Source organism: Penicillium bovifimosum (genome assembly GCF_028826915.1).
Source record: "Penicillium bovifimosum strain IBT 22155 chromosome Unknown utg000005l_segment0_segment0, whole genome shotgun sequence".
Lineage (NCBI taxonomy): Eukaryota > Fungi > Ascomycota > Eurotiomycetes > Eurotiales > Aspergillaceae > Penicillium > Penicillium bovifimosum.
The window spans coordinates 4,226,786-4,248,890 of NW_026622714.1; the positions used below are offsets into that span (position 1 = coordinate 4,226,786).

Consider the following 22,105-nt stretch of genomic DNA (forward strand, 5'->3'; position numbering starts at 1 on the left):
CAGGAATAGGGCATTTCTCAAGCTTCAACTTCCCGAAACATCCGCTCCGAGCAAACGGCGATCTGATCTTGAATGAGTTTGCAGCTCCGTCGCATCTCGGATAAAGCCGTTCTCCACACGGCTTCCAGAGGTCCGAGGGTCTGACCGTCTGAGCCTCTGAGGTTGCTCATTTAAATGAAACGGAAGCGACTGCGGTCCGACTGAGATATCAGCAACCTGCCAAAATGGACTGAATCAGGATGAAGATCGAATGGCCACCAAACTAGAGTCTAAAGTACCCAATTGAGTTTCAGAATTTCTACGGTTCGTTTGTAAAATTACTGCTTCACAAAGGCCAGACTAGGCCAGACCTTCAGAAAGCCCTATAAACTAATCTTGTACCCCCACGCAGCCACGCTCCATTTTGTGCCTTCCATAAATCCCTCTGTGGAACATACACCTGTAGAAGTGACCCATTCCACATCCTCAGTTCCTCACCATGTGGACCATAGCAGTCATCTTAGCACTAGGTGCTCTCTACCTCTGGCGGGTGAACTCGGCTATGAAGATAGTCCCCAGAGAGGCCCACAAATTGTCACCCCGTCGCTGGACCGTCGAAGAAATAAAAGCCGCCTACAAGAAGAACCAAGAATGTCCCATCGACGTAACCAAGAGCCTACCGCCAAAGCAATCCCGTCGATATGTGATCGTAGGTGGAACTGGTACGTCTAGTCCCCAAAGTGGCAAAATCCACTCTCCAACATCAGCCCACTGACTCTAGCCCTCAGGTCTGGTCGGCGCATGGATAGTCAAACACCTCCTAGCCCGAGGCGAAGACCCTAAAGCCATTCGCATCCTGGACCTAGTCTCCCCCAACCAAAAGCTCCTCAGCCAAGGCGTGAGCTGGATCAAAACAGACATCACCGACAAGTCCGCTGTAACGAGCGCATTCAATCAGCCATGGCCCACAGAAGCCACCAAGCTGCCCCTAACAGTCTACCACACGGCAGCCGTAATCCGGCCACAAGACCGCCTAAAGAGCTTCCTACCCCTAAGCAGCAAAGTCAATACAACAGGCACCCAGAACGTCCTCTCCGCCGCCCGCACCGCCGGCGCAACAGCCTTCATCTGGACCTCCTCCGGCTCCATCACCCTACACCAAGCCAGCTTCTGGATCTGGCCATGGGCACGGGAACCAACGCACGCAGTGCAAATAATCAGCGACACAACCAAACTCCCCACCCGCCACGAAGATTTCTTCAGCAACTACGCCGTGACCAAATCCGACGCCGAGCGACTCGTCCGCGCAGCCGACGACCCAGCAACTAACTTCCGCACGGGCTGTATCCGCCCCACAAACGGCATCTACGGCACTGGCACAGAAACCAACTCCGCCATCACGGACATCTACCTCCGCACAGGCGGCAGTCCGACCTGGGCGGCGCCGGTCGTGCAAAGCTTCGTGCACGCGGAGAACGTCTCGCTCGCGCATCTCCTGTACGAACAGCGTCTGATCCAGCAGAGTGAGCCCGAGTCGACGCTGCCGAATACGGGTGGACAGGCGTACGTCGTTAGTGACCCGAATGCGGCGATTTCGTTCGGCGATATGTATACCTTGCTTGAGACGTTGTCGAAGACGCCGGTGCGTTTTCCGAAGGTGCAGCCTGTGCCATTTTTGGTGATGGCGTATGTTGTGGAGGTTTATGCGTTTTTGCAGTTCAAGTATCTTACCTGGTTACCGAGACTGCCGCATGATCTGGCGCAGATTCAGCCGTCGCTGTTTTCGATTCTTAATGTTCATGTTTTTGCGGATGATTCACGGGCGAAGTTGGCACCGGAGTTGGGTGGGTTGGGGTATAACCCGCCTATCAATACTCTTGACGGGATGTGTCGGCGACTTGTGGATTGGAATGCGATGGCTGAGAGTGAGGGTGTGGATGTTAATGGTAAGAAGGTGAGGCTTGGTCCTGTGAAGGTTGCGGGAGATGGATTTGATGTTGATGTTGTTGTGCCGAAGGCGTTGTGAGGATGAGGATTGTGTTTGGCAGCTCTAATTCCTCTCAAGCTTGAAGGCACATGATTCATTCTAGCATGACTAGTCCATAGTTAACTATTGAGCTTGAGGGTCTACTTTACAGGAGCGCATACCAGATGGGACATGGAACACGGAAAGGAAATCTTTATGGGAATGGTGGCTCTGATAGGAGCTATGATTCATTGATGTCCTGCAATGGCCGGAGCCGACCCGCAGTACGGGGCTTGATGATAACTCATACATCCCCATTCTTCGTACGGGCACAAGTCTTTGCCGGAGCTGGTGTCAGGACTGATAGAGCCCCCACGGATATTCGTGGTTGTTCAAGATCGTTGTTGGTAGAAAGACAAGGCATCTTGCCGCGGTACACGAATGAATCAGTATTCATGTCCCGGGTGTGTGAGCAGAATTCCTCGATGGGAAAGCAAGGCCAACCCACATAGGTCTATTGACCAAAGTAAAGCTTTTTGGACGCAGGAACACAGCGCAGTGTGACCCCCCTGGATGACACGCATGAAACTTTACCATCCATGTGGTTCACCAAGCCAGACTTCCCTATCAAGAACTGATCAGATCCTTGTGCCAACAGGGAGCCAGCCCAGCCATGCTAGCTGGAATGATAAGCTTTCCTGTCTGGAAAGTACACAGACAGGACGAAATTGATCCCTCTAGCGAGCCTGCTGCTGAGCTGCCTGTCGCCTATGCTCAAGAATCTGCATGCGCAACCCCTCCGATGCGAGCTCAACATCAAGAATGGCCCCAACACCACGCTTCCACGTCTCCTCCAGATTAACCAGCTCGCCTTGGCTAGCCTCCTGTGCAATTTTCCTCTGCTTGTTGACCTCCTCAGCAGCCGCCTTTGCCTCAGCCAGCTCTTTCTCGAGAGAGCTCAGAATCTCCTCAAGCTGTGAATTGCCGACCAACCACGCGTTCTTGCCGTACTGCTCCAGCAACGCCAAATTCTCGTGGCGCTTGGACAAATGCAAACTTGATACATAAGCCTTTTGCAGGGTGCGACGCCATTCATCTAGATCGGGCGCATCGGTGTCTGATGTACGGGTCGGGCCCTCTGGTGCTTCGTATCGGGATAGGTCGATACCGCCGGTAAGGGGTGTTCCTTGAGCTTTGCGCTCAAGTTCTTGTTGTATTAAAGGTGAGAACTTGGGTTCTGATGCTTCTGGGATCAAGGGGTGTAGTGTGGCAGCGTGCTCGGGGGATAGCTCTGCGTTGATGAGCTGCTGTGCGCGCGCGTGCGCCGCGGCAGTCGGCGCTGCGTCAATGTCTGAGAAAAGTGTGAGTGATTGAGTTCATAGTATACGTGGGGATCTGCAGTAGGTGCATACATGGTAGTGAGTCGTGGGATTCGTTGATGAGAGGCATCTTGAAGTGATCTTGTTGTATGGGATCAAGATCAACGGTTGGAAGGCCTGTAGATTGGGTCTGCGATACCAAAGGCGGTGAGGTGAGCACATCAGGTGACTCAGCAAGAATAGTCACGTGCCCTCGGACTATCAATTTGAGGATGGTTCAATGGCATTGTCTAAGTAAGTGACTGTAGGATAACTAACTAATAATAATGTCTTAGGGTCATGTGAAAGCGCGCACAGCGCCAGAATTGCATGCAAGTCATGGGGTTTATTATTATTAACGAAGACTCGGGGAAATACCAGGGCCAGTCCTGCCCGCGCTACCGACTGCACCGATGATCCTATCCAGATTGAACAGTTCCTCCCGAGGTACCTGATCCCAAATGCAGTCCCAGCTTACTGACTGGCCGAAAACTAAGACAGGCGAGTCTTCACATGTACACTCTTCAGGGCTGTTAGTAGGCATGTCACATCGCATACTCCATGCGGGGAATCTAGCCAAAGTCTAAACCCTTGTCGTATGCATCGATGACGATCGGAGATCCCAACCGCTGCCTATCGCTTAGAGGAATGTCACCTACTCATGTGTGATGGACATGCGCCAAGGCTTAATCTCTTGCCCAAGGTTGAGATACTCGGGCAATGATCTTCTAAACTAGCAGGTCTTGTTGTATTCCCACCACATACCCCCGCTGGTTTCTTCTTATAAGAGCTGTGGCTCCCTGCGGAGGGAGGGCAATCCTGTCGGGCTTTTCAGAGGCTACAGCTACTACGCCCGACTCCTCTGCGGATGCCATAGCTATATTTTTCGTGATATCTTGGCAATCCTACGGTTCCAGCATGGCTAACCTTCGCATTGGCGTCGCCTTTGCTGGGATGACTCTTGCTGCGCTCGTGTTTCTGCAGTTGATCGCAGTGTTCAAGCTCGATGGTCAATCCGACTCTCCTCTGCCTCATCTCAGTGCGAACTTCAACCAATGGAAAAGCAGAGCGACTAAGGCATCGGCCGATGACATCTTTTTGGTCGGAGCGGGTAAAGCAGATGTCACAGGGTATGTTCATACTATCACCTAGTTCACATTCAATATCCAATGTATCAAGTCAGCTAAATTAATGTTCTAGTCCGGTCGTGGAGCTTTCATTTGCTGGCTATGCCACGTTGGACCAAATAGGCACTGGTGTCAAGCAGAGATTGAATTCCCGTACTTTCATCTTCGCGGATCCAAACAAGCCTGATGACGCTTTTGTATACATTGTTCTCGATATCCTCACGGGTGACACGGCTGTGCGGCATGGCGTCCTGCAGGGTCTCAAGGCCCTCGGCGGGAAATATGCGCGATATGGCGAACACAACGTCGCAGTGACTGGAACGCATTCTCACTCCGGGCCTGGCGCGTGGACGAACTACCTGCTTCCTCAGATCCCAGCACTGGGCTTTGACAAGCAAAGCTACCAAGCTATTGTGGATGGCACCATCCTCTCAATCATCCGCGCCCATGAGAACCTTGCGCCGGGTCGGCTCTCCTTTGGTTCCATTGAATTGCAAGATACCAATATCAACCGCAGTCCCTATTCTTATGACCATAACCCCGAGGAAGAAAAGGCCCGGTATTCGGCAAATGTTGACAAGACCCTGTCTCTCGTCCGATTTGATCGCCAATCGGATAACAAGACTGCCGCAGTCCTCACATGGTTCCCTGTCCATGGCACATCCATGTACAACAACAATTCCCTGGTCACTGGCGACAACAAAGGTGTCGCCGCCTACCTCTTCGAGCGTAGCGTCAAGGGCGATGACAGATTCACCGACGATGCTGTCATTGGTTTCTCCCAGGCAAATGTTGGCGATACAACCCCTAACATCGGGGGTGCTTGGTGTGAAGACGGCTCCGGAGAGATGTGTCGATACACAGACAGCACTTGCGGTGGCCGCAACGAGAAATGTCATGGTCGGGGTCCCTTCTTCCGCGAGAAGGACAATGGAGCGAAGAGCTGCTTCGAGATTGGACGCCGCCAGTATTCAGCGGCCAAAAAGCTCTACGAAGAGATGAACACCACCCCTATCAAGATCACTGGAGGTGTCAAGTCTTTCCACGTATACCAAAACATGGATGGCTACACGTTCACCTCGCCCTTCAACTCCAGTACACTACAGACTTGCGCTGCGGGTCTGGGGTACAACTTCGCCGCCGGAACCACAGATGGACCGGGTGCATTTGACTTCACCCAGAACTCTACAGGTCCAGCTTCCAAAAACCCTCTGTGGAAGATTGCGAGTGCACTCATCCACCATCCCGACCAGGAGCAGCGAGTTTGCCAAGCGCCCAAGAAAGTTCTCTTGGATATTGGCCACCTCACTGAGCCGTATCCCTGGGGCGCCAACATTGTCGATATGCAGGTTCTCCGAGTGGGTCAGCTCTTCATCATTATATCTCCCAGCGAGGCAACTACGATGTCTGGGCGACGCTGGAAGGAGGCTATTGCGAAGGGGGCCAAGGAACACCTTGGTGTTTCCGACCCTCACGTTGTCCTTGGAGCCCCATCCAACACGTATGCACACTATGTGACAACCGAAGAGGAGTACCGCGTTCAGCGCTACGAGGGCGCATCCACGCTTTACGGGCCGAACACCCTGGCAGCGTACATCAATGTGACGCTCAAATATCTGCCATATTTAGGGAGTGACTCGGATGTTGCGCAGCTCCCTCCCATCCCACCGGGCCCCAGCCCACCAATCAACACCGATATCTCATTGAGCTTCGTCCCCGGAGTTATATATGACGGTGCTCCCTTGGGCAAGCACTTTGGAATTGTGACCAAAAACCCTGGAAACGGACCCTATGGCCCTGGCGACATTGTGAAGACGAGTTTTGTTGGCGCCAATCCCCGCAACAACCTGCATCTGGAATCAACCTATGCTGCAGTTGAACGGAAAGCGGATGACGGCACATGGAAGGTCGTGCGCAATGACCATGACTGGAACTTGGTCTTTAGTTGGAAGCGGACAGATCTCATCCTAGGATTCAGTGAGGTGACCATTGCATGGGAGATTGAGGATGACTACTATAATGTCGGAAATTCCAACCCTGTGCAGGATGGGACCTACAGGATGCATTATTATGGAGAATCAAAGACCGGCCTAGGCCAGTTCAAGTCATTCGAGGGCATCGGCGGGACATTTACAGTCAAGACTTAATGCTCTGACTCATATGTTTACGGTATAATTTATGACAAGTCGACGATGACTGCTAATCTGTATAGAAGGTTATCTCAAACAATTTTATTGAAGAGAACAGTGTGGCCAGACCACGGTCTAATGGTTATATCTCAACTTACGCGCCCGTACGAGTCACAACGTAGCAAACGGGCTAACCAAGCAGCATCTTAAGTCTTGAGCAAATCTATGCAGTTCATATACCAACGTTGATTCTTCAAACAAGATAAAAAAGGGTGTTCCTGCGCCTCCAGCCGACCAATCACGACGCGCCATCGACCGGGGCTGGGCGCCTACTGCAACGTCTGTTTGTCGCGCGCTGATCTATTTCTGACGAAACATCTATCCCCACCAAAGAAACTCCTTGGGATATTTTTTTCTGGTTGGAAGAATCGGAATGTCGCAGTTCAGGCCCTTGATTATGGGTAAAGGGTGGAACAATGGGCGGCTGACAGGAAGCCCTAACCCCCGAGCCCCCAGCCAGGCTCTGATGAAACAGATGTTCATATACTGGCTAGGACCTTCGCTCGCGAGGGACCTGAAAGAAAACACTTCCTTTTTGTTGGTGTTGGCTTCATCTTGCCTCTTTGCTATTGTTTCCATTCGTTTTATGTGGACCCCTAGTGATCCAGCCATTCTTTCATCACAAGCCATCAAGACGCCTGGTGTGTCTTTCCATCAATTTCACGGTGATACTTCGTTTACCATGCTCTTCCACATCGGCAATTCTTCTACTTGATCCCAACGCTTCCTTATATCTCTACCCGAGCATCCAGGCTTCTTGATCTATCACAATTTTGCCGTCGTGTCCTGGCTACATTCAACAATCGTTCGTTCTTGTCGATTCTATACCAGGATGTTTCGTTCTCTATTCTTTTTCTTCTTTTTCCTGCCATGGATTGCATCAGCGGGACCGATCTCTCGCTGGCAATTTCGGTCTCCAGATGAGGCACCTGCACCTATTGCCTCCTTCGCGATGGCGGAGATGAGACGGCGTGACCAGACGGTCACCTCTCCTGATTCTAGCTATCTTCCCATTACGGAGACTGCTGCACCAACTACCACTCAAGAACCAACTACATCCCAAGAGTCTACCACATCTCCGAAGCCGATTACAACACACATTTCCAGCTCGGTCAGTTCGGGGAGTGGAGTTCTTACGGAGACAACCACATCGACAACCATATCTACTCCCTCAGAGTGTCCTACTGAAATGGTCTCTTCGGAGACCACAGAAATTCCTGCATCAACGCAAACTCCAAGCAGCGTCATCCTCAGCTCAGCCCCTGCTGAAACGTTCTTGCGCCGAACAACGGCTAGTTCGTTGCCTGTCCATGTGGACCCAAAATATGCCACAAGCACAACGGCTGCTCTGGGGTCATCTTCACAGCCAGCAGCGACTACTTCCTTGCCAGTAAAAGCAGATCCCATTTCCAGTCCAAGCTCAACAACCGCAGTCGGAGGTTCGAGTGTATTGCCAAAACCAGACCAACCCCATTCAGCTGCTGCGGGCTCATCTCCTCTACCCGAGAAAACGCCGTCTGCACATGACTCAAATGTGGCTTCATTGGCTTTTCTAGCCTGGCTGGCGAAGGCAGATAGCCAAAGCAGCCATAATGTGGCTCCGGGCCCGGTCTCGAGCAGCAGCGGAGCTGCGAGCCCTATTCCGGTGGTTGTAACCCCTGGTCCTGTTCAGTCAGCAACACCCACATTGACCACGACCATAGCAAGCAGCACGGTTGTTGCTGCAGCTGGAAATCTCGGTGGTGTAAGTAGTAGCTCCGCTGTTATCTCTACACCACTCATTACACCTTCTGAGGCACCCCAGTCCACGACACCGTTGGCAGCAATTCCCACAAGTAGTAGCTCGGTCGTTGGAATCGGCATCATTGCACCTCTGGGTAGTGGAAGCAGCGGTGGAACTCTTACATCCACGCCAGTTATACCGACGCCACTCATTGCAACTTCTGAGCCATTCGGGTCAACAGCACCGGTATCGACAACACCCATTGCAAGCAGCACGGTTGCTGCTGCTGCTGCAAGTCTCGGTGGCCCCAGTAGCAGTTTCGCTATCTCCACGCCACTCATTACACCCCCCGAGACACCCCAGTCCACGACACCGTTGGCAGCAGTTCCCACGAGTAGTAGTTCGGTCGCTACAGTCGGCATCATTGCACCTCTGCTTAGTGGAAGCAGCAGTGGAGCTCCTACATCCACACCACTTATACCGACACCACCGGTCCAGCCAGAGACTTCCCAGCAAACACCGTCTGCATCAGGACAGCCTTCCGCCTTCACACCTCAGTCAATAGTGACGACGGTAACCCAGCCTGTGATTGTATATATGAGCGAAGGATTCCCAACTCCCTTCTCGACAAGCATCGTCCACTCTCCAGTGACCAGTGTCATTGATCCGTCTATGTCAACAGAGGTGCCAACGGCAAGCCCATCTCTTGAACCCGAATCAACGTCAACGTCGTTTGTCACTGTTCATGATGTTGCAACGACCGTCGTGCGTGTGACTGTTTACCCGACAACATCACCGGCTTCTCCGTCTTCGCCGTCGTTATCTCCAAGTGAGGTAGCTCCAAGCGAGAATGCTCCTGCAGAGACGATGTATGTCACTTCCACCAAGGTTGTTTTCCAGACCGTTCAATCAACCACGTCTGCTTCTGCAAGTGAAAATGTTCCTGTAGAGACGGTGTATGTCACTTCCACGAAGGTTGTTCTCCAGACCCCTCGGCCAAGTGAAAGTGCCGTCCCTTCTGAGACAGCACAACCTACACCGGCACCAGATCTTACTTCTGCCGTGGATGCAAATGTCGCTGGCCCGACATCCCCACATGATTATGGCAATGAAGTCCACCCGATCACGCCATCTGGGTTTATTACAATTATAAAGACAACGACTGAGACTGAGACCAAGACGGTGACGGACCGGGTTGTCGAGACTGTCACTGCGACAGTCACTCGAGGTTAGCTGTAGGATTGTGAGCAGGTCATTTTTATCTCTAATTACAGCTCCATGTAAGACTAATAGGAGCTTCTATAGTTATTCGATTTGGTCCTAATTGCAGATTATTCATCTCGTATTGTAACTTCTAAGCTCATATCCTATCTTCATCTCGACTTGCTCATGTTTACCCATGCATAAATACCCTTTCAAATCAGCATTTGAAGCTCGCAATAACACACACCAACTACCTCGCCTTCCACCTAACCCTCCCAACCCACCTAGCCCAATCCTGCACATCCTCCCTCTCACAAATCCGCTCAACAGTAAACCACTCCCTAGCCAGTTCCTCATTACTCGCCATACGATGCACAAAGCTATGACAAGCTCGACACAGCCACGCAACACTATTCAGCATCCACTCATCATGCCACCCCTTCTTAACAACCTTCGCATGAACCCCGCGCGGAATCAAATGGTGATACGAAAGCGGAATCCAGTCCCTCTCACAGATCTCACACGCATCCGCGCGCGTGCTCGCCCAGACCGGCGGAGCAGCGGTCACGCTCGACGTGTACTCTGCCAGCACAGGGGCGAGGAAATCGGGTAGATCTGCTGCATCGGGGATTATGCCGTATGCGAGCAGCGAGTCTGTCACGCTGACGGGGATTGGGGTGGTGAGGAGTTCGAGCGTGCTGCGTGGGAGGGGCGTGTCGGCGTCTGGTGCGTATATTTTTAATAGGGTTGGGTCGTGTTGGGTTGCGGCGTAGTTTAGGGTTTGGAGGGGTTTTGGGAAGGAAGTGAAGGTTTCTGAGGCGAGGTACTGCGTTTGTACCGTTTGTTAGCATTTGGTCTTGTTAGTTGGGTTCTTGGCGGTTTTGGTTGTTTTGTGCCCCTTTTATTCATGGGGTGATTGTCTTCTTTGCATCGGGCTAGCTGGGTAGATGTACATCAACAAATTCGGCGAGCTCTTCTGGGTTTGATCTCCCTGTTGAGGCTGTTGTTGTGGTTACTCGTTTGCTCTTGGGCTTTCGTTTGGTTGGCTTTGGTTTCTCCTCAGAGCGGGCAACAATCGCATTGGATAGGCATTCGCGGAAGATAGCATAATTTTCGTCGGAAGTCATTGAGACTTGGATATATGCAGGGCAGCAGGGACAAAGGCTATATGCTCTGTTGGTGTTATGAGGCCAAGTCAGGCGGTCTATTCTGCCCCGCGGGGAATTGACATCATCAGCAACCCCTTCTCACTTCAATCACTGCATAAACATCATGGCTGACAAAATAGTTGTTGCTTTTGATCTATATGGGACCTTGCTTTCTACTGAGTCGATCTCCAAGCAACTAGAGGAACATTATGACCATGCTAAGGCTCAGTCGATCTCCGCACTCTGGAGGCGGTATCAGCTGGAGTACACATGGCGGTTGAATAGCATGGGTAAGCAACCATGGCGCAATGTTCTTGAAATCAACCTGACGGTCAACAGGCCGCTATGAAGACTTCTCAACCATCACACGTAACTCCCTAGTGCACGCCCTAGCCGACAACGGCGAGCAGCTAAGCGATGCCGATATCAAACACTTGATGCAAGCTTATGACGGTCTCTCTACATTCCCCGATGTGAAACCAGGGTTGGCTCACATAGCCGCAGACCCAAGCATCCAAGCGATGGTATTCTCCAACGGGACCAGAACTATGATATCCAACTCGGTGTTGCGGTCCAAGGATCTTTCGCTGCAGGCGGGTGTCTTCCAAGACATAGTCACTGTGGACGAGATCCGGCAATACAAGCCGTCAAAGGCGAGCTACGAGCACCTCGCAAGGCAGACACGCAAGGACCCATCACAGATGGGCAAGCTTTGGCTAGTCAGCAGCAACCCGTTCGACATCGTCGGGGCGCGCCATGCAGGCATGCAGGCTATTTGGGTTGATCGTGCTGGGGCAGGCTGGAAGGATGCTGCAGCTCCGGGTCTACAGCCAACTGCCATTGTACAGAGTCTGGAGTACATTGTGGACAAGATCCAAGCTCATCAGTCTTAATTTAAGGCCTTAAGTCTTCTATGAATGCCCAAACAGGCTTCAATCCCCAGATGAGGCTTGAAAAGGAATGTACAGCTGATTATATTCCAAACGCTCCACGCTTGAGTAGAAGAGTCTGGGGTAAGCCAGCAGAATTGGTCTTTCCTTCCATTTCCCCTCCAGAACAGTGATTGAAACGAAAGTTCAGAGTGAATAGGAAGGAGATAGTTTTATGTGAAGAAGAAAAGGAAAAAGGGCGCTCGGCGAAAAATTTCTCGAACAAATAGTAGACGCTTAGTCATCCCGATAGCTCGCTCATCACGTGGAGATAATTATCGATAAGCTGCTGCCTGCGTTCGTACAAGGTTGTCCATCGTACGCAGGGATCCTTTTGAACCTGTGAATACTGCAAATTATGTCGCGACCTTGGGACCCCAGCCGAGCAGCTTGGCTGTATCCTCTCCGGGTATGTTATTCTGACCTGTGTCACATTTCAGACCTGACTTCATTAGGGTATCTTATACTTTGCATCGAATCGGTTCCTATGGCCTCTCTTTAAGGCCCGCCTTCTCCCCATTGTCCTCCTTTCAACTTTCATATACTTCATTCTCTTCTTCTTCGCCTACCTGCCGCAGGTGGCCTTTCTTGCTATCTTCCAGGGTAGCTCAGCATGGGTCAGTGGCGCATTTCTGGTGCTCGGTGAAGGTGCAGCGATTGTCGCCGCACTATTCGAAGCCTTCTTTGTTGACGAGACACTGGTGGATATTTTTGATGCGGTGTTGGTCAACGAGGGCCAGGAGGAGCTCGTTACCACCTCTCGAGTTATCTATCCCGAGCCGGGCGATCCAGCTAAGCGTCTCGGCACGCCGACCACTAGTGCCGTCTATTCCCCCCTCTCGTTCCGACAGATCGCCGAATTTATTATTCTACTTCCGCTCATCTTCATTCCTGTGGCTGGCACTCCAATGTTCTTGATTCTGACTGGATATCGTGCCGGTCCGTTCCATCATTGGCGTTACTTCCACTTACTTGACATGACCAAGAAGCAGAGAAAGGAAAGTATCAGTCGGCGCCAATTGCAATACACTACGTAAGTCTTGTCACATTATCTCTTTGGTTTTAGCGTTTCAGCGCTAATGTCTCTCAGCTTTGGAACGGTGGCTCTGTTACTCCAATTGGTCCCTCCTTTCTCCATGCTGTTCTTGATGACCACGGCTGCCGGCTCGGCGCTTTGGGTGACAGACCTCGAACGTAAGCGACGAGCTGCCAATCATGAGTCCAGTCTGTTAGGTGAGCAGTACCGTGATGAAATTATGCCATGATCTTTGAACGATACCATCGGTCATCTCTTTGACCAATTTCTGCAAGGCGCAAATGTCATTTTCTACATCTTTACATCTTTACATCTGTGTTGCCTGATACCCTTAGTCTGTGCCACTGGAGTAAAGCTAATCATGATTCAATGAACTTCCAATTCAAGTGTAATTCCTTCTATTTATCCCTCTACCTATGATGATGATGAAGTCAATACCCAGAACCTATCCACTTCCCAGAGATCACAGCACAAGAGGATACCATTGTTGTTTATCGATGGTGTTATCCCCCGGTCGTATGCTTCCTGTCGATTGCGCGCCCATTTGCCCATTTTCTACAGCCCGCCGGTCCTTCTTCCATGATCTCTTGTACCTTGCGTCGGTGGTTGAGGCGGAGAGTCTTTTTGATAAGCCTCGTCTTGCTGTTCCTTGCTGCTTTGTACATTTCTTTATCGTGAGGGTCTCCTGTTCTCTCGTGTCGTCTCCGCAGGCGTCGAACATCTTTCACTGCGTCTTGACATTCCGGAGTAAAGGCACGATTGGCCCATTGGGAAGGAATTGCCCATGGAGTGGATTTTTCGACTGCTTTTCAAATGACTCTCATGAACGCCTTGCATTCAATCTTGACCCTCAGCTCGCTTGCTGGGGCTGGGCTTCTCGTCGTTAGGTTTTTCTTGTTGACCTCGACCACCTCTTGTCGTCCGTTCCAGTTCCTCCTTCTCACTGGCCCAAACCCCCTGGAATTTGTGGGTTCGATTATGTGTATATGACACGTGACTGCGGCTGGCCGAGACGAGCTCCTTTATGCGATCGTTTTGCGATTTCTCCAATAACATTGCAACCTTTTATATTCATCCATTAAGTGCAGAACAATTTAAATCCTTTCATAAGCTGCCCAGCAGCCCAAAGTTAGACTCCCCACATTTTTCCAGGTTCGACCGGCCCGCTTAACAATCGGGAAGTGCGAACCCCCGGCATTGAGAGATCGGACTTTTCCGGCCCTCCAGTCGATTAGAGCTGCAGTTTTAAACTTGTTCCGACTTTTGCGCTCTGGTATTCGGTATCACGGCCTATCAGCCTGGTACATGTTCCGACTGTCTCTCGGAGTCAACATGACCTGTCAAGCCGAGGCGTGGTCAACCTAGGTGCGCAATTGCTCATCGATGGACCTAAAAACAAGGCTTCGCAAGGCCTGCGATGCCTGCAGTATTCGAAAAGTGAAGGTATGGTCTATTTTTCTCGCTATTCAGGGAAAATTGCTGAGTTGCATGCAAGTGTGATGCCGGTGGGCCTCCATGTCGGTCATGCGCTAGCTTGGATATTCCCTGCACCTATGAAAGACCAAGCAGACGCCGTGGTCCTCCCAACCGCCATGCAGAGGCGATCAAGAAACAAAAGCGAGAGCCCGATGATGCAGCTTCGCTGAGCCCAACGGATTATCCGACGACTCCGCACGCGACGCCGCTCATCAACCAATCTGCGCCACTTCCTCTTTCGGCGGAATCAATATGTTCCTTGCACACAGTGCAGCTACTACTCGATGATTTTTTTACTTACATTCATCCATTGGTGCCAGTCCCACATGAGCCAACTTTCCGAGCAGCCTTTGAGCGCCGAGAAGATGCAACTAATCACACATTTTTGGCGCTTTTGGCATCAATGATCGGACTTCTCGTGGCCTCTTTCCCTCGAAGGCCTAAGCTTCGCCTCAACACCGAAGCCGAACGTGCTGCCTTTCCGCACTCTATAGCTCTGGTAAAACGCTGCCTTGACATTGCTATTCAGGCCCGCGGCATCGGGTATCTTGATCGCAATGCTACAGTCTACGACGCAGCAATCAGTTATTTTCTCGCAGTTTGTGCGGGATATATCTACAACATGCGTCGATGCCGAATTTACTTGTCCGAATGCCGTTCCATGCTCCAGGTATATGACCTCTGTCGCCCTGCCACCAATCTTTCGATCTCGACACTAGGGGGGCCTCATCCATTACCATCGGCACATAGTTTCACAGAAAGCCCACACGTTGATCTTATCACGCAAGAGCTCGGTCGGCGTCTTTTCTATGTCACTTTTGTGGGCTACCAGACATTACATCAGATGGGTTCCTCGGATCTCAAAATCCATGTTCCTCCAGAAACACCAAGTGACCGTTATCCACCGCTTCCACTGGAAATCGACGATGAATTTCTCTTTCCTACACATTGCGAGCCACAGCCACCAGACCGTGTTTCGCAACTAGTCGGATTCAATGCAAATGTGCGCGTCTATAGTTCATATAACGCCTTGCTGTCCTGGGAAATCGCCTTTGGCAGCGGCCACATCTTCGACTGGGAACACCAACGCAATAGCATTTGGGGTTGTCTCAAGAAAGCGAAATCTGCGCTCCTTGATGTTCCTTCCGAGCTGTCTCTCCACCATCCGCAACACAAGTTCGCGGCTGGTACGTCCGGCTTTGGAGATAGCGCAGCATTCAGCTACTCCGATGATCACATCCACCAAGAACGACGTGCTATCCAATATGAGATCCAGAAAGCCAACATCTACGCCAGTCAGCTGTGTACCAGGTCATATCTGGTCGAGAAGTATTGGAGCCTGTCCGAGGCATTCTCAAAGTATGGAAAGTCGTCGGCTTCGACTGGTCTGGGCAGCACCACACCCCACGTCAGGATGGAAGGCAGATCCGATGCGTTTCCGACTACGGCTCCGACTGGCTCTACTCCCTTTGAGGCCGAGAGCCAAGCGCATCCCCATGCAGAAGCAGACTATATCGGCCAAATCATGGCCGAAGAGCGCAAGCTTGTCATCAAAGATCTCTTCGTCCTTCTACGGACAGTAAACGAAGTGAACATGGAGCCCAACGGTGCAAGTATTGTAAGCAACCCTTACCCGGAGAATATCTATCTCCCTCTTAATCATGCATCAGGCCTCATCTAACCTACTTCTAGACTATGAAAATCCGCCAAGTAGCATCCACCCTCCTCGGTCTCTCCAACCGCCCCAAACAACAAACCACCGAAAGCCTAGACCTGACAGAGCCACAATTACCAACTGCAGCACCACCGGGTATTCACGTCCTCACAGCCGCAGAGGCGGAATCCTACCTCCATGCATTCATTGAGACTCTTGTCCGGTTGGAATGCCATCCCCCAATAATTGATCCACCCAGTAACGTTGAAGGCGTGAGCCCGCAGACGAACGGCCGCGCGATGAGCTATTTGAGTGATTATGATCGGGATCAAGAAGAACTAAGCCAATGGGCTAGTTTGAAGGAGTATCAGCAGAAGTTTGCTGAGGCTGGTGGGATTTTCCATCAGTTGTAGCGTTTCTTTCTTTTTCGCTTCTTCGACTCGGCGTTGGATACATTGTTTTGGGATGGGAAGGCAGGGGTTTTGGTGTACTGGATCAAAATGGGGATCATGCTATTCTTTCGTTGATATGCTGTGTATCTACAGAACGACCAAATAATTACCATTCAAGGCCTTGCCAGCTGATTTTGAACTAGGTACCGTGATTCTATTCTACATGTAGAGATAAAAGAGTAAATGAAAGAAACGTGGGAATGTATCTATCGTAGTATTTGAGAATTTACAACGCTGCTTCAGCAGCATCCTCCCTAGCATCGATTGCATTAGGGGTGCAACAACGCCCGACAACTGAATGCAACCAACCATGCAGAGAGATAGGGGAAAATATAATACAAAGAATCTGAATCAGGAGATCATGAGGGGGGAATGGAGAGTGCCAGATAACCCAGACAGATAATACAAGCGGGTCATGACGACCACACAGAAGTTGAGAGAGAAAGGAGCGAGTATCTCACAGATATCGCTTCTCAAAGATTTCTTCATAGCACTGAATGTGGTCGCCGACTTCGAAAGCCGTCCAATTCTCGAAACTGATACCACATTCTGTGTCTTTGCGCATTTCAGTGACGTCTTTCTTCACGTTCTTGAGCGAAACCATCGTGCCTATTATGGGAAAGTTAGCTGTAGTCCGAGTGTGGTCGGTATCATATTCCTTGGTGATGTGCTTACCATCGTAGACGACTTCATCCCCACGAAGCACCCTGACCTTACGGGTTTTGTTGATCATACCGTTGCGCACGCGACTTCCTGCAATGGAGGTCTTTTCGCGGCCCTTAACGGTGATCTCGAATACCTGCTGGATCTCAGCTTCTCCGGTCACACGTGTGGTGACGGATGGAGGTAGTTGTTCGCTCAGAATAGCCTTGACATCATCGATGAGCTTATAGATGATATTATGATCCATGATCTCAACACCCTCGGTCTCAGCCATGCGCATGATATTGGGGTCAATGGGTTGATTGAAGGAGATGATCTTGCCCTTGGCACTACCAGCGTGTTCGATGTCGAATTCGCTGACAGGGCCAACGCCGGAGCGGATAATATTGGCAAAGACTTCATTGTTGCCGACAGCCGCAACGGAGTTCAAGACTGCCTCCGCCGAGCCGTCCACATCGGCCTTCAGAATGAAGTTGACCGGCTTGGGACCGGTGGATTCGACCTCTTTCGCTGCTTCCTCTTCATCCTGCTCCTTGCGCCTGCGCTTTTCGAGAAGTTCACGACGAGCCTCGTTGATGGCAGCCATATCGACACCCATCTTCTGAGTATCGGACTTCTCTAAGCGGTAGTCCACAACATCCTTGGCCTTTTGCTCGGTTGGGGCTTGCAGGAGCTCGGTGCCGGCACCTGGCTGCTCCCTCCAGCCATCGATCTCGACGGGCATTCCAGGTGTCGCTTCGCTGATGGTCACACCGGCTTGGTTGCGGAGGGTGCGAACGCGAGCCCACGCGGTACCGGCAACGATCACATCACCTGGCCGGAGAGTTCCACGTCGGATCAAAGCGGATGCTACACGGCCATAGCTCTTTGTGGAGGCCTCAATGATCCATCCTTCGACGTTGCAGGTTGTATCTGCGCGGTGGTCGAGCATTTCTGAAAGCGCCACGATGGCTTCTTCCAATTCGACCATTCCTTGCCCAGTTTTACCACTGACACCGATGGCTTGAACGTCACCTCCGAAGTCTTCCACGTGAATACCATGAACAGAAAGGTCAGTCTTGACTCGATCAGGGTTGCCGTCCTCCTTGTCAATCTTGCTGATGGCAACAATGACGGGAACTCTGGCTTGCGTAGCGTGCTTGATGGCCTCAATGGTTTGCGGCTTGACACTGTCGTCTGCAGCAACCACAAGGACCACGATATCTGTCACGTCGGCACCTCGGCGGCGCATTTCCAAGAATGCAGAATGACCAGGGGTATCAAGGAAAGTGATAGCCTTTCCAGAAGGCATCGTCACAGAGAAGGCACCGATATGCTGTGTGATACCGCCATGCTCAGACGCTGCCACAGATGAGTTTCGCAGCCAATCCAAAATGGTGGTTTTGCCGTGATCGACATGACCCATGATCGTGACCACGGGCGGCCGAGTTGGCAGATTCGATGTGTCCTCTGGCGGAGGTGCGGCCTGTAAGTCTTCCCGGCCACTGTCGAAGATGGCCTCAAAGTTGAATTCAGCGGCTACCAGTCCGGCGGTTTCTGCATCGAGGATATCCCGGTACGTGATCTCATCGAATCCCATTTCTTCCATTCGCTGCACAAACTGCGCCGGCCGCACACCAATGACATCAGCCAGATTGCTGACGCTGATGAATTCGGGGAGGTAAAGAGGCGCAGGTGCTGCCTCGGCTGCAGCCTTCTTCGCGGCTCTCTGTTCGTTCTTTTCTTTTGCAGGCGTCTCCGCTCTATGCGAAGGCGCTCGCGATTTTCCGAGTCAAAGTCGGCTTCGTCAGAATCCTGACGTCCTTTGCGCACTTCGCGCACTTCGCGTCGCTTCACAGGCTTTTGTGGCTGCTGCTCTTGAGCCTCTAATTCCTTTAATTGCTCTAAGGCAGACATATCCCAGGTCCACTGGTTCTTCTTGAAGTCTTCCTTCTCCTGATCCGTTTGAGGCTTACCCTCCTTAATATCGCGCTCTGTGGTTCTTGCTGCGTCCTGGCCGTCGCCTTCCATCTCATTTAATAATGAATCTCCCAACTGCTGGAATTTTTGACTATCCTCAGAAGCGGGCCGAGACTGACGGGGCTGCGACGAACGGGGGTTCTCGGCATAATCTCTAGTTATTCGTGGTTTTTGCGGAGCATCGGTCTGTCGAGGGGTTTGGCAGAATGGACACGCGCGTCTATAGGCAAAAACAGCCCTGGAGCAATTTGGGCAAGTCCAGTCTTCATAAGTCTTTCCATACGGCGCATTCCTTCTTCTGCTCTGAGATGGGCCCTCGAGGTTATTCTGTGTGCTTTCGGATGCGAATGGGTTCTTCTCTTCATAGAACGGGTTCCTCTCCTGATACCGCGGGGCTTGTCTTGCCCGCCTGAAGTTGGCGATTTGCTCATCCCGAGAGCCAGCATAGTCCCTCCCCTCAGCAAAAGGGTTCCTTTCTTCATTAAAAGGGCTCCTCTCTTGGTTCCGTGGCTGCCTCCGATATGTTTCTCTCGACCAGTTCATATCGCTTCCTCGGGTGTCCGAAGAGCCCGCATCGCTCTCCTTTTTGGTGAAAGGGTTTTCTTCTTCAAAAGGTTGGTCCCGCGCGTGTTTCCGAGGTGTATCTGCCGACCACTTCATGTGGCCACCTGAGCGGTCCCGGGAGCCCGCATCGCGCCTCGCGAATGGCCTCGTGTGCCGATCTGAGTACCCTAAGTTCCGTTGGTGCCTTGGCTGTTCCCAGCTGCGTTGCTGTTGTGGTGGAGGTGGGGGCGGAGGTTGGCTCTTCGTGATGAGGTTTTGGCGAATCGCTAGTTCTGCGGCACTCAGGCCAGCAGGTTTTGTAGTTTGCTTAGGGGCCCATCGGCTACCGAACTTGGGCTTCGGTGTTTCTGAAGGTGCGGCGGTGCCATCGTTGTTTCCGTCCGGTGGATCTGCTGAATCGCAACGCGTCGCAGATGACTGTAAAGTCCGTCGAATTGTGTATGCCGTTAATGAAGGTGTTCGGCAGGCTGAATTTGACCACTCAGCCCGACGTGATAGCTATGATTCTGTTTAGATACTCTTCTCAACACCTAGAAGCGACTCCGTGCTTACCCTGCAGACTGGCCGGCGATGCATTGCGAGTTAATCTTTCCTCATCTGGATCTGTCAATCCGTCAACACTTTTTTCCCTTGTCCAGCAGTTCCAGAATATCGGCCGGAACCGCTTATGTCATGGTTTAAGTTGGCGCTAGCCATACTCGGTTAGCACAGGAGAACGACCAACTCACGCACATTGTCCGCCGGTAAAGTCACGTGGCTCGGCCCCTGCGTCGAATCAGCGGGCAGATGGCGACATAGAGATAAGCGGGCTCAATATAAAGTCTGGAGTCTCCGGATTGTGATTTTGTCTTGTATACTGGACTCTTTTGCAGTTGAATTCTTGAAAAAATGGAGACTGAGGTGATTGACAAGATGGACCAGGGTGGCGATGGTGCCCTCCGCACCGTCAAGGATTTGACTGCGGGCGCAGCTGGTGGAATTGCTCAAGTTCTGCTCGGTATGTGTGCACCCTAACTCCGACGAACTGATGGAGTAAAATTCCATGAAGAGCATGGGATGATATCCTTACCATGAGCCATGATCTCTTCTTCGATCATACATGTAGAATAAGATCAATTGCTAACGAATGACTAGGCCAACCCTTTGGTATTTGATGCCCCTCCACCCACAAGCCTAAGAGGCATTGATTAACGGCCTGTAGATATTGTCAAGGTGCGCTTGCAGACCACCACTCAGTACAAGAGTGCGCTGGAGTGCGCAACCCAGATTTTCAAGAAAGAAGGTCCCTCGGCCTTCTACAAGGGCACACTGACCCCGCTTATCGGTATCGGTGCTTGCGTGAGTTACCCCAGCCGAGATCCATGGACACCCCTCTAACCCACCAATACAGGTGTCTGTCCAATTCGGTGCCTACCATGAAGCGCGCCGTCGTCTGGAAGAGCTGAACAAAAAGAAATATGCCAACCCAGCTCTTTCTTACAGCCAGTACTACTTGGCCGGTTCATTCGCCGGTGTCACCAACTCCGTGCTGTCAGGTCCGATTGAGCACGTCCGTATCCGTCTGCAGGCACAGCCGCACGGTGCCGGCCGTCTGTACTCGGGTCCTCTCGACTGCGTGAGCAAACTGGCCGCGCAGGGCGGTGCCCTCCGCGGTCTTTACCGCGGCCAGGCTGTCACCGTTATCCGTGAGGCCCAGGCATACGGTGCTTGGTTCGCAGCCTTTGAGTTCATGATGAACCAAGATGCCAAGCGTAACAGTATCAAGCGTGAGGACATTTCTAAGGGCAAGATTGCCATGTACGGTGGTCTGGCTGGTGAGGTTCTTTGGCTTTCCAGCTACCCCTTCGATGTCATCAAGAGTAAGATGCAGACCGATGGATTCGGCGCGCAACAGAAGTTCAGCACTATGCGTGATTGCTTCAAGAAGACATATGCTCTCGAGGGTCTCGGTGGTTTCTGGAAGGGTATTGGCCCGACTCTGCTGAGAGCTATGCCTGTGTCTGCCGGCACATTCCTGACGTATGTGTTTCCTCCACATTTCCTGAAATTGCACCTTTTGGATTGCTGCTAATATCTCTTTAGTGTCGAATTGGCCATGCAAGCCCTCGGTTGAGATGCCGATGAAGGTGCTTTGACTATGATGAGATTTGACGCGTTTGGGTTTTGTTCGGTTTCGCTTTATTCTTTGATATCCAGGGCTCACTCAATATCCAGACGTTGGATGGAGGCCCACTCTGAAAGTGAATGGCATTTCGAAGCTAATAGAGATTTGTGTCCATATGTGACGAGCAATGTGAGATTAGATACATACAGGAGTTTCAAATCCAAAGATTGCTGCATTGCCAACGAGAAGTCCCAAAAGATTCCTGCTGATTGTTTACGTGTACCACAAACATGTGAGCACTCTCACTTCAAGTTCAGTTCTGAGCCCAAAGTGAAAGAAAGTAAGGGCCCGAGCAGAGAAACTGACAAACAGCTCAGCTGATTCTGAGATCCAGGTGCTCCGGATGCTTTCATCCTTCCAATGTCTAAGATGCCTTGGTCATATGACTTTCTTCCAAGTTGACTATATCTGCAACACCAACCTTCTGTCCACTACATCTTCCTGACAACTACTTCACCGAGGTCATTCAGACGGAGATGTCCCACGTCTTCGGCATGAAAGGGTCAACCCAACCT

The 22,105-nt window shown here is 51.5% G+C and overlaps 10 protein-coding genes across 10 annotated transcripts; 7 read left to right on the plus strand and 3 right to left on the minus strand.

Annotated features, from left to right (window-relative positions):
- Positions 1-478: 478 nt before the first annotated feature.
- On the plus strand, positions 479-2,005 carry N7515_006809 (putative 3-beta hydroxysteroid dehydrogenase/isomerase family protein; the record flags this gene model as incomplete). The annotated part of the gene is made up of 2 exons (XM_056667553.1): positions 479-701; positions 768-2,005. 2 exons carry the CDS (start codon positions 479-481, stop codon positions 2,003-2,005), a joined length of 1,461 nt encoding a protein of 486 aa, XP_056521149.1.
- A 677-nt stretch (positions 2,006-2,682) lies between these two features.
- On the minus strand, positions 2,683-3,394 carry N7515_006810 (pre-mRNA-splicing factor SPF27 family protein; the record flags this gene model as incomplete). Its single annotated transcript, XM_056667554.1, has 2 exons — positions 2,683-3,296; positions 3,358-3,394. The coding sequence occupies 2 exons, from the start codon at positions 3,392-3,394 to the stop codon at positions 2,683-2,685; spliced, it is 651 nt and encodes a 216-aa protein (XP_056521150.1).
- An 827-nt stretch (positions 3,395-4,221) lies between these two features.
- N7515_006811 (neutral/alkaline ceramidase) lies at positions 4,222-6,577 on the plus strand (the record flags this gene model as incomplete). Its single annotated transcript, XM_056667555.1, has 2 exons — positions 4,222-4,433; positions 4,504-6,577. 2 exons carry the CDS (start codon positions 4,222-4,224, stop codon positions 6,575-6,577), a joined length of 2,286 nt encoding a protein of 761 aa, XP_056521151.1.
- A 994-nt stretch (positions 6,578-7,571) lies between these two features.
- On the plus strand, positions 7,572-9,575 carry N7515_006812 (uncharacterized protein; the record flags this gene model as incomplete). The annotated part of the gene is made up of 1 exon (XM_056667556.1): positions 7,572-9,575. The coding sequence occupies one exon, from the start codon at positions 7,572-7,574 to the stop codon at positions 9,573-9,575; it is 2,004 nt and encodes a 667-aa protein (XP_056521152.1).
- A 220-nt stretch (positions 9,576-9,795) lies between these two features.
- On the minus strand, positions 9,796-10,672 carry N7515_006813 (HNH endonuclease; the record flags this gene model as incomplete). The annotated part of the gene is made up of 2 exons (XM_056667557.1): positions 9,796-10,371; positions 10,499-10,672. 2 exons carry the CDS (start codon positions 10,670-10,672, stop codon positions 9,796-9,798), a joined length of 750 nt encoding a protein of 249 aa, XP_056521153.1.
- Positions 10,673-10,817: 145 nt separating this feature from the next.
- Positions 10,818-11,586, plus strand: N7515_006814 (haloacid dehalogenase, type II; the record flags this gene model as incomplete). Its single annotated transcript, XM_056667558.1, has 2 exons — positions 10,818-10,983; positions 11,033-11,586. The coding sequence occupies 2 exons, from the start codon at positions 10,818-10,820 to the stop codon at positions 11,584-11,586; spliced, it is 720 nt and encodes a 239-aa protein (XP_056521154.1).
- A 394-nt stretch (positions 11,587-11,980) lies between these two features.
- Positions 11,981-12,887, plus strand: N7515_006815 (EI24 domain-containing protein; the record flags this gene model as incomplete). Its single annotated transcript, XM_056667559.1, has 3 exons — positions 11,981-12,031; positions 12,078-12,655; positions 12,713-12,887. The coding sequence occupies 3 exons, from the start codon at positions 11,981-11,983 to the stop codon at positions 12,885-12,887; spliced, it is 804 nt and encodes a 267-aa protein (XP_056521155.1).
- A 1,154-nt stretch (positions 12,888-14,041) lies between these two features.
- Positions 14,042-16,201, plus strand: N7515_006816 (uncharacterized protein; the record flags this gene model as incomplete). Its single annotated transcript, XM_056667560.1, has 3 exons — positions 14,042-14,101; positions 14,154-15,752; positions 15,827-16,201. 3 exons carry the CDS (start codon positions 14,042-14,044, stop codon positions 16,199-16,201), a joined length of 2,034 nt encoding a protein of 677 aa, XP_056521156.1.
- Positions 16,202-16,697: 496 nt separating this feature from the next.
- Positions 16,698-20,002, minus strand: N7515_006817 (translation initiation factor 2; the record flags this gene model as incomplete). Its single annotated transcript, XM_056667561.1, has 4 exons — positions 16,698-16,849; positions 16,916-18,658; positions 18,703-19,924; positions 19,979-20,002. The coding sequence occupies 4 exons, from the start codon at positions 20,000-20,002 to the stop codon at positions 16,698-16,700; spliced, it is 3,141 nt and encodes a 1,046-aa protein (XP_056521157.1).
- A 312-nt stretch (positions 20,003-20,314) lies between these two features.
- On the plus strand, positions 20,315-21,539 carry N7515_006818 (uncharacterized protein; the record flags this gene model as incomplete). Its single annotated transcript, XM_056667562.1, has 5 exons — positions 20,315-20,423; positions 20,561-20,572; positions 20,628-20,764; positions 20,817-21,445; positions 21,509-21,539. 5 exons carry the CDS (start codon positions 20,315-20,317, stop codon positions 21,537-21,539), a joined length of 918 nt encoding a protein of 305 aa, XP_056521158.1.
- Between the last annotated feature and the right edge of the window lie 566 nt (positions 21,540-22,105).